The sequence below is a fragment of the Halichoerus grypus genome, chromosome X (assembly GCF_964656455.1).
Source record: "Halichoerus grypus chromosome X, mHalGry1.hap1.1, whole genome shotgun sequence".
NCBI classification, from domain to species: domain Eukaryota; kingdom Metazoa; phylum Chordata; class Mammalia; order Carnivora; family Phocidae; genus Halichoerus; species Halichoerus grypus.
The window spans coordinates 834,928-851,068 of record NC_135727.1 but is presented as its reverse complement, the minus strand read 5'-3'; the positions used below and the strand labels follow the sequence as shown (position 1 = coordinate 851,068).

At 39.2% G+C, this 16,141-nt stretch overlaps 1 protein-coding gene and 1 long non-coding RNA gene across 19 annotated transcripts in view; one reads left to right on the top strand and one right to left on the bottom strand.

The window, feature by feature from the left end:
- The window catches only part of F8 (coagulation factor VIII), a 128,539-nt gene that overhangs the window by 49,925 nt on the left and 62,473 nt on the right, over positions 1 to 16,141 (bottom strand). For all 17 annotated transcript variants that reach the window (XR_013444558.1, XR_013444561.1, XR_013444559.1 and 14 more), the window contains 2 exons: positions 13,176 to 13,385; positions 2,535 to 5,613 (listed from right to left, as the gene is read on the bottom strand). Coding sequence is in view for 12 of the 17 variants with exons in the window: in XM_078064133.1 (XP_077920259.1) it covers positions 2,535 to 5,613; positions 13,176 to 13,385 (3,289 nt within the window). In the remaining 5 variants the exon portion in view is untranslated. The remainder of the gene's footprint in view (positions 1 to 2,534; positions 5,614 to 13,175; positions 13,386 to 16,141) is intronic.
- The window catches only part of LOC144380422 (uncharacterized), a 32,501-nt gene that overhangs the window by 14,670 nt on the left and 1,690 nt on the right, over positions 1 to 16,141 (top strand). The window lies entirely within an intron of this gene.

Here is a 16,141-nt window from a genome sequence, read left to right as displayed (position 1 = left end):
GGTCAAATCTCAGAAACTTGAAGGCCATGATGAGGGCTTTGGAATTTACTAAGGGTGAGAAGGAAATCCACTGGGAGGTTTGGAGCAGAGAACAATAATCAGAATCACAATTTGAAAATTTGCTTTAGCTGCTGTGTTTGGAAAAGGGCCACGCTGGAAGCTGCAAGTCTAGTTAAGAGGCTATTACAATAATTTGGGTGAGAGTTGAGGATGATTTAGACCAGAATGGTAGCCACTGAGATGGAGAGAAGTAGCTGGATTCTTTTCCACCTATTCTTTCTTTAAACCACTCCAAAAAGTCTTTTATCTCTATTATTCCATAAAAACTACATTTTCAAGGCCACTGTTGGTCTTTACATTACTAATTCTCAGTCCTCATCTTAGTTGAACTCTCAGTAGTATATGATAGTTGATTACTCCATCCTTGATGTGTGTTCTCACCTGGTCTCTCTGACACCAATTTTCCTTCATTTTTCTACTAACCTCATGCCAATCTTTCTCTTTCAACTTCGCTGGTTCTTCATTTCCCTGACCTTTAAATGTTAGACTGCTCTGGTTATTAGTTCTTTGAACTCTCCTCTTTTCTGTTTACATTCATTCTCATGATGGTCTATTCTTATGCAGATAAAATCCAATTGTATATCTCCATCTCAGATATCTTCTTTGAACTTGAGATTCACATATAAACTCCCTACCTTACCATGTACAAAAGTAGTCTCTTAATTTCTGCCCCTTCCCAAAACCTGCTGTTTGTCCAGCCTTTTCCTTGGCAGTCAATGACCATTCCTTCTTTTTAGTTACTCTAAACACTGAAGTTATTCCTAACTCATCTTTTTCTCTCACAACCACATCTAATCCATCAAGGAATCCAATTGGCTTTAATTTCAAAAAACAACCAGAATTTGATTATGAACTGAGTATTGGATAAGATGAAAATGCACTGTAATGGAAAGCTGGAGATGGTTGACTAGGAAACTGGAGAGGTTGGCCTTAGGTGCATAGTCTATTTATTGTCATACGCATGAAGACAGTATATGGTTACAGATGTCAATAAATGTGTTGGGAGTCTGGAGGTTCACTGCACAAGCATTAGCTATGAATGAGAAGGGCTGTTGGAGAATGGGTAAAAGGGGTTGGAGATTTAAGGAAAAAGTAGAAAATGTAAGAAAGGGGTCCAGGACAGTGGGAAAGTCAGTAGACTAGGGAAATATTCTATAGTTGCTATGCAGCAATAAGGGACCATTTGAGGTAGAGAGCAAGGTCAGACAGTGACAATGAGCAATGAAGACGGCACCTAACCTTCCTCTAGGATCTCTATTATCTGACCACTACTCATCTTTACTACCTTGTCTCCCATAAACCCCTCCCCCCAGTTTTTGCTGTACTCCAGTCATACTGGTCCTTTTTTGTTCCTCAGATTTGTTCCATTCACAGGGCCTTTGTATTTTCTATTCCCTCTGCTTGGAAACATCTCCCAGAGCTCCATCAGCTGTCCTCTTATCATCATTTAGGTCTCAATTCCACAAAGAGGATTTCTCTGACCACCACAGCTAAAGTAACACCTCCAGTCACTCTGTATCATATTATTTGATTCTGTCTTTTGAATAGCACCATCAAGATTTCCCTATTTATTTTTCTACTAATTATCTCTTGCTCTCCCCAAATGAATGTAAACTTCTTCTTTACTGTACCCCAGTGTCTACAAATGTGTCTGGCATAAAGTAGGTGCTCAATAAAAATTATTTGTTGACTGACTGACTCTCCTTAAGTTTATTTTATTTAAAAGATTTTATTTATTTGTCAGACAGAGAGAGAACACAAGCAGGGGGAGCGGCAGGCAGAGGGAGAGGGAGAAGCAGACTCCCCTGCTGAGGAAGGAGCCCGATGTGGGGTTCGATCCCAGGACCCTGGGATCATGACCTGAGCTGAAGGCAGATGCTTAACTGACTGAGCCACCTAAGCGTCTGTCTCCTTGTCTTCCAAATTTCTCTGCGCTTTCTCTTCCTTGCCCAACCTCCCTCTGCTCCCCTAACAATCACATCCTCCCACTTTGCTACCTGGATCCCCAGTACCATGGAAAACAACTTTCTCTGCATCCTCAACCTCTTCACCACACACTTCACTTCTTCCTCCTGCCTCTCTCAGAACCTTTTCACAAGACTAAGACTACTCCTGCAGCTCATAAGGTTGACTTCCTTCCTGCTTCCCATTGATGCTTCTTGACCCTGATTCCTGTACCCTTTTGTAAGCCCCCTTTCTCCTCCATCTCACTAGAGTAAGAGTTTCATGCCTTCTGGATTTATCATTCTCTTTCATTGTTGGTGTCATCATCTAACCTCCTATTTACTCCGTAGCTTCATCTAGACTTTGCTACCTGGATCTCAGGGTTCTTCCTTCCTTTATAAGCAATCTTTGGAGTCTCATTCCTGCAGATAAGCTGTGCCTTTTCTATTATTTCAGCACCTGGTAAAGTCAAATGTTGCACTAGCAGGACAGAGGAATAATCAATGCACCCATACCTGTTTCTTACTCACCCATAATCCCAGAGACGCTCCACTGCAGCAATGAAATAGTGTCGTGTTCTCTTTTGAAAGCTGCGGAGGCCCTGATTTTCATCTTCACCATAGATGTCAAAATCTTCTCTCTTCATTTCAATTGAGAAGGTGTCATCATACTCAAATTTGTCTTCCTCTGGCTGAAGAGTACTAAGGGTTATTTCCCTTTGATGGCGTTTTGAGACTGGTGGGTTTTGAGAGCACAACCTTCTAGTCCCTCCTTGCTTTGCCCAGGTGGCTTCTCTTTGGGGCTTATCTTGTCCTTCATTTATTGCTGCTATTGAATGATTATTTTCACAAGGGCCCAGGGGCAAAATGGTGTCCTTTCTCTTAAAAGCTGTGTTTTTCTGTGACTTCTTTTGGGATTTCCACTCTTCTCTTGGTATCTGGGTAGCAGAGTGGTTATCCCAAGCAAGGGGACCCAGCAGCTTGGAGGGAATCTTCTCAGAGCTTTCTGTTGCCCATTTCAGAAAGGGCACTTTTCCAGGTCTATTTGTTTTATTCAATTTAACAGGTCCCTGTGTTTTCTGAAGAAAGATCTTTTCCATGAGATCCAGGTGGCCAGGAGAATCATTGCTAGTTTTTGTAGGTAAAGAGTCTTGATGAACATGAACTTTAGGCAGTAATTCAACTTTGCCAGATGTTTTAGACAAGCCTGGTTTCAAGGGAAGAGTGGTTTCAAGTTTCTTGTACGGGGGTTGGTTTGTGGCACTTTTCCCCATGGAGCTGAACTTTCCTTGACCTCTAATCATTTCTAAGGGTAGGAAGGCTAAAGAAAGGTTATTTCTTTTGGCTTCTTGTAAGAAATGACTCCTTTCTTGGACCCTAGAACTCCTCTCCCTAAAGGTATAATTACAGGCTGATGCTGGAAGATGAGAGGAGTTGTCTTGGGATGGGATCTTGGTCAGATCTGTATGTCTAATTGATGGAAATGCTGATACTTTTGCAATAGGTAATGCAGAATCATTCATTTGAATAAGGCCATGAATCCTCATAGAACAATCTGATAGGAGGGACTGAGTAATGGCTCTTTTTTCTTTCTCATTGTACTCTATCTTTGTGAGGGTGCCCTGGGTCAAATGGTTCATGTTTTTGGACCACTGGGTTAAGGTGTCATTCAAAATTACCCACCTTTCAAATTTTATTTCTCCTAGTGAGAGTCTGGGTTCTTTCAAAGCCCGCTTACCACGTTGAGCGATAAGATGCTGACTTGGATTAGGAGACATCCTTGTAGTGCTTGGAAATCTCTCTACCATTTGCTTTGTTTGATTTCCCAGGCCTCCCAAGTTTGCTTCTTCCCTTATTTTTGAGAAGTTGGCCATGTGAATCCCTCCTCTATGTGCTGAATCATTTAATGACCTGGTGTCTTGAAGTACTGGAGTATATGGCTGCTCATCTAAACCTTCTACATTTTGCTTAGTGCTTAGTAAGAAAAGGTTCTTCAGGAAATTCTTAGTGCCAATCACTGTATGTACCTGAGGCAAAACCATATTCTCTTGGATTAATTTTTCCTTTCTTTCTATCTCTTCCTGAGACTTTTTTTCTTGATTGTATGTATCATTTTCTTGGACATTAGCCAAATTAGTAAAAAATATGCTCTTGCTCTTTGGAAAAATCATCTCTTTGAGTCCTATGTCCTTTGTAAATTCATCCTCTCCTATTACCACCTTCTCCTCTGACAAAAAATTCTTACCTTTCACAGATTTTTCTGATCCTAAAGATGTTAATTGTTTTGGACTGGGCCTTTGCTCAGAGCTTAGGGAGTTCTTGCCATGGGTCCTTTTTAACCAATTTGCTGAATCTGGCAAGAACGGTATCTTGAAGAATGATAGATCTGGATTTTCTGTACCTAGTGGCACAGGGCCTTCTTTTCTTTGGTGGGCCATTTCCACATTTTTTGATGAAGTGGTTTTATTTGACACATGATTTAGCCCCAAAGCTGTAATATTTCTGTCCATAAATGTTCCATTATGAATCAAAGAAGTCACTTCTTGTAACTCAGTATTACTTTCTAATATAGTATCTCGCCAGACTGATGTACTGTTCTCAATAAATAATGTTGGGACATCAACATGAGTCTTTCTATTAATTGTTGAGTTAATTGATGTCTTGTTTGTCTTTACCAAAGAGATATTAACTTTGAATAAAGCATTATCTTTGATTAATGAAGCAGGTCCACTAACTCTTTCTTCTTTAAATAACCTATTACTCTCCATTGATAATACATTTTCTCCCAGTGAACTTTCTTGACTATTCATTAAAGCTGCTTCTAACAACTTGGAATCATTATCTCCTTCACTCAAGCCCAAAGGTACACCAGACTGAATAAGGTGAGATGAATTTTTGCCAAACACAATGGTACCTAAATGACTATTAAAGTGAACTGACATATTTGGGGGTTCTAAGGAATCTGTCTTTTCAGGACTTGCTGCCAACTTGTCTGATGGAATTGTTGGTGAAGTCATTAGACTGTCTGATGAACTAGAAATCTTTAAATCAGGTTTATTCAACTCTACTGTTACAGTTGTCCCCAAATTCTCATTTAATCTTAATTGCAGTTCTGGCTTAGGAGTAAATACTCTGCCCCCACTGTGATGGAGCTCTGGTCTGAGACTTGCCACTTCAGATGGGGCCTTGTTTCCTTCTATTGCTCCAAGTAAATGACCATCAGCTTCATGTGTGGCTTCTTGGAGATCAGATAAGAATAATCCATGTGGAGTAGGATTCTGTCCCAGCAGCATCAACAAATCACTAGAGGAGACACTCTGTGCTTTAAGCAGCGGTGTTCTTTCTGCAGACTGAGGGTCAATCTTCTCTATGTCATTTTCTGGAGTTGTGGTGGCTTTGAATTGCTTTTGCTTGGTGCTAGGGTGCCTTGAATTCTGGGAGAAGCTTCTGGGTGCAATGACATTGTTTTCATTCAGCAGGGAAATTGGAACATCTTCATATGTGTCCTCATAATAATCACCAATGTTCCTGTTACAACTAGAAACCTTCAGTAAGGCTGTCATGCCTTTGTTCCGAAAGTCTGAGTTGTGGCACCCCAGAACCCACAGACCTGGAGATGAGGAAGAATAAGACTCTGGTTACTTACAACCCAGGTCCCAAGCAAGTTCTGTATTAGTGGTTCTCTTCTATTCCCAGATAATGAAAAAATACTAGTCAGTATCATTTTATTACAGGTCATCAGGTTAAATCCCTGGCACATAAACAGTCCAACAATGGTAGTGAAAGTGGTTTTTGCATTGCTGCTATTGGGTATATCTGTCTGTAATTACAAGAAAGGCCTTTGATTAAAAATGGATATTGGGATAAAAATGGAGAAATGTAATTAACATACACATTAGTAGAGAGTCTTTTTTTAAAATAGATTTTATTTATTTATTTGAGAGAGAGAGAGAGAGAGAGCGCAAGCATGAGCTGGGGGGGAGGGGCAGAGGGAGAGGGAGAGGCAGACTACCCACAAGCAGGGAGCCTGATGCGGAGCTCAATCCCAGGACCCTGAGACCATGACCTGAGCCGAAGGCAGATGTTGAATTGACTGAGCTACCCAGGTGCCCCCAATAGTGGAGTTTTAATAGTCACACAGAAATCTTTTTTTAAAAAGATTTATTTTTTTTATTTTAGAGAAAGTGCGCATGTGAGCTGGGGGAGGAGCACAGGGGGAGGGAGAAGGAAGGGGAAAGAATCTCAAGGAGACTTAGTGCTGAGTGCAGGGCCCGACATGGGGCTCGATCTTACCACCCTGAGATCATGACCTGAGCTGAAACCAAGAGTAGGATGCTTAACTGATTGAGCCACCCAGACTCCCCCACACAGAACTCTTTGATGATGATAATGACTTAATTCATGAAATTTTATGTAGGCTAGCTATTATTGCTATATAACATAATGGCACAGGTTCTCAGAGTCGGATTGCCTGGGTTTAAATTCTAGCTCTACCATTTACCAGCTGTGGCTTTGAGCAAGTCAACTGAGCTCTCTGAGCTCCAGTTTTCTAATTTATAAATGAGGCTAATAGTATCTATCCTATCATATAAAGTATTCAAATCATATAACACAATGACTAGCTTCCACTGTCATCAATTTGCAGGATAAGTAAGCACAAGGGAGTAGGACTTAGGTTTAGGATACACATAATATAAAATTCCACTACAGGGCTAGCAATATTAATTTCTACTATGAACAGGATTATTCAAGTGAAGGAATTTCATAGTGGTAAAGTAGATACATAAACATAAGTTAAAAAAAATACACATTTACCAAGCAACCCATCAGGTACCTTAACAGTCTCATCATCTTGCATGACATTTGCAAGCAAAATCTTAACTGAATCCAGCTTTCCCTCAAAGGGAAAACTTTCCCCCAAGAATATTTCCATAGAGACCTATAAGATAATGGGATGCCCATGGAAAAGGTTTTTATGGTCAAATGCATTTCAGAATTAATGCACATTGCACTCTGTGTGCAGCCAGATAATCAAATGCGAAATGAGAATACATTTTCTATCATACAAAGATTTAGAAAATCTACTTCTAAAGCAGCCAATCTCAGGAAGTGATGAAAGTGTGTTTTCAAAACAAAGGAGTATATTGTATATTTAAAAAAATAGGATGACATCCAGGAAAGAGGCACCTATGCTGAAGAAGGATGAAGAAAAGTCCCAAGTTAATAACTGATACTCAGTCAATTCTAGAAAGAACCAGCCCAGACTGGATGAGGATGCATGGGTCCAGGAGATCAGTCTCTAAGTAAAAAGAATACATTGTATGATAAAACTCTTGAAAAAAAAAAAAAGAGAATAACTAAAGGGGAAACATTATAATAAGAACAGTAAAACAATTAGAAGTTTCAATTAAACAAGTTATAAAAATAAGAAATGAAATCCTATTTGATTCCATAGTGAACATATGTTTGTGGATTGGGAGCCTAATTTCATAACATTTAAAGGATATTTTTGATGGTGTAAAACTAGGTTAGCTCAAAGGATACAAAAATACAGATTCAAAGGGCTACATGTACCCCGATGTTCATGGCAGTACTATCAACAATAGCCAAACTATGGACAGACCCACATGTCCACTGACAGATGAATGGATAAAGAAGATGTGGTATACATACACAATGGAATATTACTCAGCCATCAAAAAGAATGAACTCTTGCCACTCACAATGACGTGGATGGAGCTAGGGTGCATTACGGTAAGTGAAATAAGTCAGTCAGAGAAAGACAAATATCATATGATTTCACTCATGTGGAATTTAAGAAACAAAACAGATGAACATATGGGAGGGGGAAAAAGAGAGGGAGGCAAACAAACCATAAGAAACTATAGAGAACAACTGAGGGTTGATGGAGGGAGGTGGGTGGGAGATGGGCTAGATGAGTGACAGGTATTAAGGAGGCACTTGTGATAAGCACTAGGTGTTGTATGTAAGTGATGAATCACTGAATTCTACTCCTTTTTAAAAAGATTTTATTTATTTATTTGAGAGAGAGAGAGCAAGCAGGGGGAGGGGAAGAGGGAGAGAGACAACCAGATTCTGTGGTAAGCACGGAGCCCGTTGCAGGGCTTGATCTCATCCTGAGATCATGACCTGAGTTGAAACCAAGAGTCAGACGCTCAACTGATTGAGCCACCCAGGTGCCCCTGAATTCTACTCCTGAAACCAATGTTACCCTATATGCTAACTAACTGGAATTTAAATAAAAATTTGAAGGAAAAAAAACCATGTTGGGTCAGAGTAGAGTAGGATTGGAGCTGAAATGAGTAATTTAAATAAGGTCTTTGACTCTTAAAATTCTACTGTTATAACTTAGACATAACCAGTTCCTTTTTTTTCCTAAGAAGGACAGCAACTGACTGAGAAAAGGGAAAATGAAACTCCATAAACAGGTTTGGAATGACATACACCAAACTCTGAGAAGAGCCTGGGATTGGGAATAGTAGTTTAAAAAAGTTATATCTGTACTTGTTGAAATTTTGTAATGAAAACAACTTTTTGTATTACACACATGAATAAAAGTTAATTTAAAACATTATAATTAATTAAATCTCAATCCAAGAGCTTAAAGAAGAGCTGACTCTGATGAAAAACAATAAAATAACCAAATAAAAATAAGAAATTCTACATGTACAAAATTTAAAATAAGAAAGAAGATATAGTTACAGTTGTGAAGAAAATTAAAAGAATTATAATTCCCTTGGAGACACCAGCTGCCAATCCCCTCCTCCAACTTCTGACACAGACATAAGATGCCCAGCCAAGTTAGAGACTTACAAATATATAGACCAGTTAGTCTCCTGCCTCAGTGATATAACCGGGGCTTTCAGTGAACTAATTATTTTTGTAAGCTGTTATCAATCTTGGAATTAGTTTTTATCAAAGTAACCCAGAGAGACAGAGCCCAGCTGATCACAGGTAGGTAGGAGCACATCTCAGGCTCCAATAGACAAGAGCTCTTTGGTCATCCAAGGCTAGTACAATATCCCTAGTATGGAATATTAAGCAATCTTTTAAAAATAATTATGCTCGTCTATATTTATTAGATGTATATATAGAAAAACATTGAATATATCATTAGGAAACAAAGTAGGTTACAAAACATGATATAACCACCATTCTACTATCTGTTTCCATGAGTTTGACTTTTTCTTCTTCCTTTTTTTTTTTAGACTTCCCACATAAGTGATTCCATACAGTATTTGTCCTTGTCTGGCTTATTTCACTTAGCATAATGCCTTCCAGGTTCATCCATATTGTCATAAATGGTGGTTTCTCCTTTTTGTGGCTGAATAATATTCCATTATATATATCACATTTCCTTTATCCATTCATTCATCAATAGGCACTTAGGTTATTTCCATATATTGGCTATTGTGAATGATGCTGCAATAAACACAGGAGTGCAGATATGTCTTTGAAATCATGATTTCATTTCCTTTGGCTATATACTCAGAAGTGGGATTGCTGGATCGTTCTATTTTTTTTTTTTTAAAGATTTTATTTATTTGACAGAGAGAGACACAGCAAGAGAGGGAACACAAGCAGGGGGAGTGGGAGAAGGAGAAGCAGGCTTCCCGTGGAGCAGGGAGCCCGATGCGGGGCTCGATCCCAGGACCCTGGGACCATGACCTGAGCCGAAGGCAGACGCTTAACGACTGAGCCACCCAGGCGCCCCAGGATCATTCTATTTTTAATTTGTGAGGAATCTCATATTGTTTTCTAGAGTGGCTGCACCAGTTTACATTCCATCAACAATGCACGCGGGTTCCTTTTTTTCCATATCTTCACCAGCATTTGCTATCTCTTGTCTTTTTAATAATAGGCATCCTAACAGATGTGAGGTGATATCTCATTTTGGTTTTGATTTACATTTACTGATGATTAGTGATTTGAACACCTTTTCATATACCTATTGGCCATTTGTATGTCTTCTTGGGAAAAATTTAATGGTATCCCTTAGGTCCTGTAGGCTTTCTTCATTCCTTTTTTTTTTTTTCTCAGACTGGATAATTTCAAAAGACTTGTTATTGAGTTCACAAATTCACAGATTTTTTCTTCTGTTTGATTAAGTCTGATGTATTTTCCTCCCATTTCACTCATTGTACTTTTTAGCTCCAGAATTTTTAAAGTGATTTCTCTTTTTTGAACTTATTTTGTTAATGTACTATTTTCCTAATTTTATCGAATTTCCTGTTTGTGTTCTCTTATATCTTGCTGAGCTTCCTTAAAATAATAAGTTTGTGTTTCTTTACAGGCAATTTGTAGATTTCCATTTCTCTGGAAAGTTACTGTGTTCCTCTGGTTGTGTCAGGTTTGATGTCTGCACATTTGAGGGAGCAATCACCTCTTCCAATCTGTATGGACTGACTTGATTGGGAGTGACTTTCACCTGTGGGTGGGGTTCAGCAGGTCCAGTTACAGGGAGGGCACAGTAGCATCATTTCTATGCAGCTCTGTCAGCTGAGGTTAATGTCAGTGAAGAATGGAGGGGGAGGCCCTTGGTGGCCAAGGCTGTGTCTGGTAGCAGTGGCGGTGAGAGTTGTTGGAGGCTGGCTGGGGTCCTCTTGTTCTCCTTTTCACCCACAGGTCAATGTCCTAGCTAGGGGGATCCATCTTGGTGCTGGGTCTGGCAGGTGAGTGTCCAGGCCTTGGTGACGGTGTTAGGTTCTGGGGCAGAGGGGTGCATGCAGTAGTGGTAATGCTGGTTTTCAGGGGTCTTGGAGCATGGGCACATCTGCTGTGCTTGTGTCAGTGACCAAAGCTCAGGCATGCATAGATCATCCATGGAGCTGGGGTCCAGGTCTCTGGGGCATGCCCCACTGCCTAGGCCCTGGTGGGTGGGGTGCTCTGATGGCTTGGTGCTTGGGGGCAGGGTACAACAGCAGCATGGGCCCCAGGGATGATGGGGTACTGTGGTGGTGCCTCAGGCCCTGAGGATGGCAGGTGCTATGGAGGCCTAGGCCCCAGGGAGCAGGGCCAGCATCATATCCTTGGGGAGAAGATACAGCTTAAACTCTGAGCAGCTCTGTGAGCTGGCTTCAGTATCTGTGAAGACTGTGGAGGTCTTCAGGTGGTGATTAGAGTTGCTAGAGTCCTCCTGTTTCCTTTCCCCATGAGAAGAAATCCCTCAGAGCGGATTGATACATTAATATATTACAATACGATTACCACCATAGCATTAGCTAGCACCTCTATCACATCATATAATTATCATTTATTTTTTATGGTGATGTGTGGTTAAAGCAGAGAGTGTAAAGTGAAGTGTGTAGTGACAAAAAGAATGATGTATTGAGACCCACTACAACATGGATGAATCTTGAAAACATTACACTGAATGAAATAAGCCAGACACAAAAGGACAAATATTGTATTATTCTACTTATATGAAATACTCAGAAGAGGTAAATTCCTACAGACAGAAAGTAGATTAGTGCTTGTTAGGAAAGGGGGGATGGGGAGTGACTGCTTAATGGTAAAGGGTCTCTTTGGGGTGATAAAAATATTTTGGAATTAGATAATAGTAATAGTTGCACAACACTGTGCATGTACTGGAAAGCCACTGAATTGTATACTTTTAAAAGGTTAAAATGGTGAATTTTACCTCAATAAAATAAACAAAAGGGATCAGACTTTACCATGTTGAACACAGGAAATCTCTAGCGGCTTTGGCTTGAGCTTTGTAATTAGTGATATTTTATTAAAATTTTTTCCTCAAGACACATAAAGCAGAGTTTTAATTTGTCTTTAGAATTTAAGTGATCACCAAAATAATTTAAAAGCTTCTCAAAATATTGATATTTAAAATATTTTTTCCTCTGCTTATACACACACACATACACATACAGACACTTTCTCTCTTTGGCTTAGACAATTACAACCATATTATACATACTGTTTCATAATCTTTTCGTACATATTTGATTCATTCATTAATGGGAAAAATATTTATTAAGCATTTATTATAGGCCAGGAGCTATAAACTTTAGAGATACAGTGATGAATAAGATAAACAAGGTCTCTGTTCTCAGAGTTTGCAAATTAGATATAAAACAGATAACAAAGACATAAACATAAATATAAAAGATACTTTCAGAGACATTATTGGAGTTCTGTCAGGTTCTTCTTTACTCACTTCCCACAAAAGTACAGTACTTGAAGTAAGATAAGTTTCTGGGTATAAAGGTGAACATATGTTTATATATGATGAGACTGGCTTTTATTCCCCAGAAATTTTCCCATGAGAGTTTTATCTCCAGAAAAGCCTTCCATGTAAGAGAATAACTATAATCTGCAGGTAGTTTTATGTGCTTTCCTCTGCAGATGATAGAGGTGGGAGGGACTGGAGCACAGAGTGGCCTAGCACTTGTTACTAAACTGTATAATTGAAGCAACAATCTGTGTTGGATTTAGGCCAGGTCAGTGTTCCTCCTGATCACAGGGCTGGTGCTTTCAAAAGCCTTGCAGTGGTTATGGAGGGAGAGAGAAGATGAGAAACTGCCAGCCACATTCGTCCTGAAGGGTTCCCAGTGGTTTGAGGGTATGCGTACAAAGAGAGATTACAATGCACTCCCAAAGGCTTCTAGGGGGTATTTATAAGAGTACACAGTTCACAAAGCACACAGAAACATATTTAGCTTCACATGTTAATTGCATGTATAAATGTATATTCACCACTATAGTTTAATAAACACACTTATAATTTTGGCCAATGGTAAGTAAGGCACTTTTTAGAGGAAAGACTTTAAAGTTAAATACCTGATGTTTTGTTGTCATTAAAATGCCTTGCAATTATTAAGATCACTTGAACCATTTAGTATTTGCCTACATATGAGCAAATGCATGGCTAGTGAAGTGATCACAGCTGTTAGTAAAAGAATAATATAAATAACTGGGGTGCCTGGGTGGCTCAGTTGGTTGGGTGTCCGACTCTTGGTTTCAGCTCAGGCCCTGATCTCAGGGTTGTGAGATTGAGCCCTGCGTTGGGCTCCAAGCTCAGTGCAGAATCTGCTTAGGACTCCTTCTCCCTCTCCGTCTGCCCCTTCCCACCGCTCTCTCTCTCTTTCTCAAATAAATACATAAAATCTTAAAAAAAGAATAACATAAATAACTAACCTGGGTTTTCCATTGACATGAAGACAGTTTCTCCTGAGAATGGGAATAGGGTAAGTGTGTCTTCATAGACCATTTTGTGTTTGAAGGTATATCCAGAGAAGAAGACAGACAGGAAGTCAGTTTGTGCTCCAACACTTAGAATGTACCAGTATGCCACCTCATGCAAACAAACTGACAGCTGCAAGTTGTCAAAAACATAGCCATTGATGCCTGCAAAAGAAATGGGGAGCAAGAGATTTTAGCAGTATCCAGATTTATTATTTGAGATTGTCATGATATGATTAGAAATAATTATATGTTATGTCCATTACCTTATTCCCAAGAAGAGATAGCATTATACTTTCCAAAAAAAGTAGATTATTAATACTTGATCAGCTAGGTCCCAAACCCAAAGTGAGAAGAATCACAGACCTTGACCCTTCATGAACTGGAGGGAGGAAATACTACAAAAGATGGCACTGATTTATACAATCAGAATATTGGCTGCCAATTAGATAAATGTATTATATCAATGTTAAATTTTCTGAATTTCATAATTCCACTTCGGTTACATAAGAGAATATCTGTATTCATAGGAAATGCACAATGAAGTACTAAGAGATAAAAGGGCAACCTGTTCTCAATTAGAAAATAAGTAATAAGGGGCGCCTGGGTGGCTCATTCGTTAAGTGTCTGCCTTCAGCTCAGGTCATGATCCCAGGGTCCTGGGATCGAGCCCCGCATCGGGCTCCCTGCTCGGCGGGAAGCCTGCTTCTCCCTCTCCCACTCCCCCTGCTTGTGTTCCCTCTCTCGCTGTGTCTCTCTCTGTCAAATAAATAAACAAAATCTTTTTTAAAACAGAAAATAAGTAATAAAAGTGAGTATATAGAGAAAAAAGAGAATGATAAAGCAAATATAGAAAATTATTAAAAATTAGTGAATCTGGGTAAAGGGTATATGGGAGTTCTCTATCCTATTCTTGCAGAATTTCTGTTAAGTTTGAAGTTATTTCTACATAAAAAGCTAAACAAAAGTAACTTTTTGACTTCAGTCTATAAAGGGAATTGTTTCTGAAAGCCTCTTCCATATATCTGTTCTGCAGGGTGGTGGTCCACAAATCAACTAAGCAATGCTCAGACTCTAGTTTAGTGCAACTAATTGAGAATCAAAATTTCTTGCCTTACAAAGCATTACAAGATACTATAAATCTATTATAATTAAATGTGTGGTAATATGCAGGTATAGATGAATATATCAATCAGAATATAGAATCCAGAAAGAGACACAGATATAAATGGGAATTTAATATATGATAAAGACAGCATTTCAAACAGGTAGCAAAAGAGAATGAGCTATTGGTAAATGCTGATGGAAAATATGACTGTTCATACGGAACCACAAAAGACCCTGAACAGCCACAGCAGTCTTGAGAAAGAACAAAGCTGGAGGCATCACATTTCCTGATTTTAAGCTATACTACAAAGCTGTAGTAATTAAAGCAGTATGGTACTGGCATAAAAATAGACACATAGACTAATGGAACAGAATCGAGAGCCCAGAAATAAATCCTTAAATATATGGTCAACTAATATTTGACAATGTAGTCAAGAATATTCAATGAGGGGGGCGCCTGGGTGGCTCAGTGGGTTAAGCATCTGCCTTTGGCTCAGGTCATCATCCCGGGCTCCCTGCTCAGCGGGGAGTCTGCTTCTCCCTCTCCTTCTGTCTCTCCTGCCCCCCCTTGTGCTCTCTGTCTCTCAAATAAATAAATAAAATCTTTAAAAAATGTTAAGAATATTCAGTGAGGAAAGGGTAGTGTCTTCAATAAATGGTGTTGGGAAAACTGGATAACCACATGGAGAAGAATGAAATTGAAGCCTTACATTACACCACATACAAAAATTAACTTGAAATGGATTAAAGACTTAAACATAAGACCTGAAACTGTAAAACTCCTAGAAACACAGGGAAAAAGCTCCTTGACATTGGTTTTGGCAATGATTCTTTTGGATATGACACCAAAAGCACAAGCAACAAAGGAAAAATTAATAAGTGGGGTTATATCAAACTAAAAAGCTTCTGCACAGGAAAAGAAACAATCAACACAATGAAAAGGCAACCTAAGGAACAGGAGAAAATATCTGCAAATCATTTATCTGATAAGGGGTTAATATCCAAAATATATAAAGAACTCATACAACTCAATAACAAAACAAAATCTGATTTTTAAAAAGGGCAGAGGAACTAAATAGAATTTTTTCCGAAGAAGACATACAATTGGTCAACAGGTACATGAAAAGGTGCTCAACATTAATCATCAGGGAAATGTGATCATCAGTGAAATAAGTCAGACAGAGAAAGCCAAATACTGTATGATTCCACTTATATGTGGAATCTAAAAAAGCTGAACTCAGAACCAGGGTTGAATGGCTGGTTACCAGGGATGGCAGGATGGGGGAAATGGGCAGATGTTGGTCAAAGGATACAAACTTCTAGTGAGAAGACGAATAAATTCTTGGGATCTAACGTACAGCATGGTGATTATAGTTAATAATACTGTATTACATACTTGAAACTTGCTAAGAGAGATCTGAAATGTTCTCACTAGAAAAAAAGAGATGGTAATGATGTGACATGGTGGAAGTGTCAGCTAACACTATGGGAGTAATCATTTTGCAATATATACAACTATCAAATCAACACCTTAAACCTACACAATGTTATGTGTCAACTATATTTCAATAATTCTGGACACAAAATAAAACAAATAACAACAGACTTTGTGTGAATGGCAATATTTCAAGAGTAACCCTCCTCAATTCGAGAAACAAGACAGAGGACCATAGGGGAAGGGAGGAAAAAATGAAACAAGATGAAACCAGAGAGGGAGACAAACCATAAGAGACTCTTAATCTCAGGAAACAAACTGAGGGCTGCTGGAGTGGTGGGGGGTGGGAGGAACGGGGTGCCTGGGTGATGGACATTGG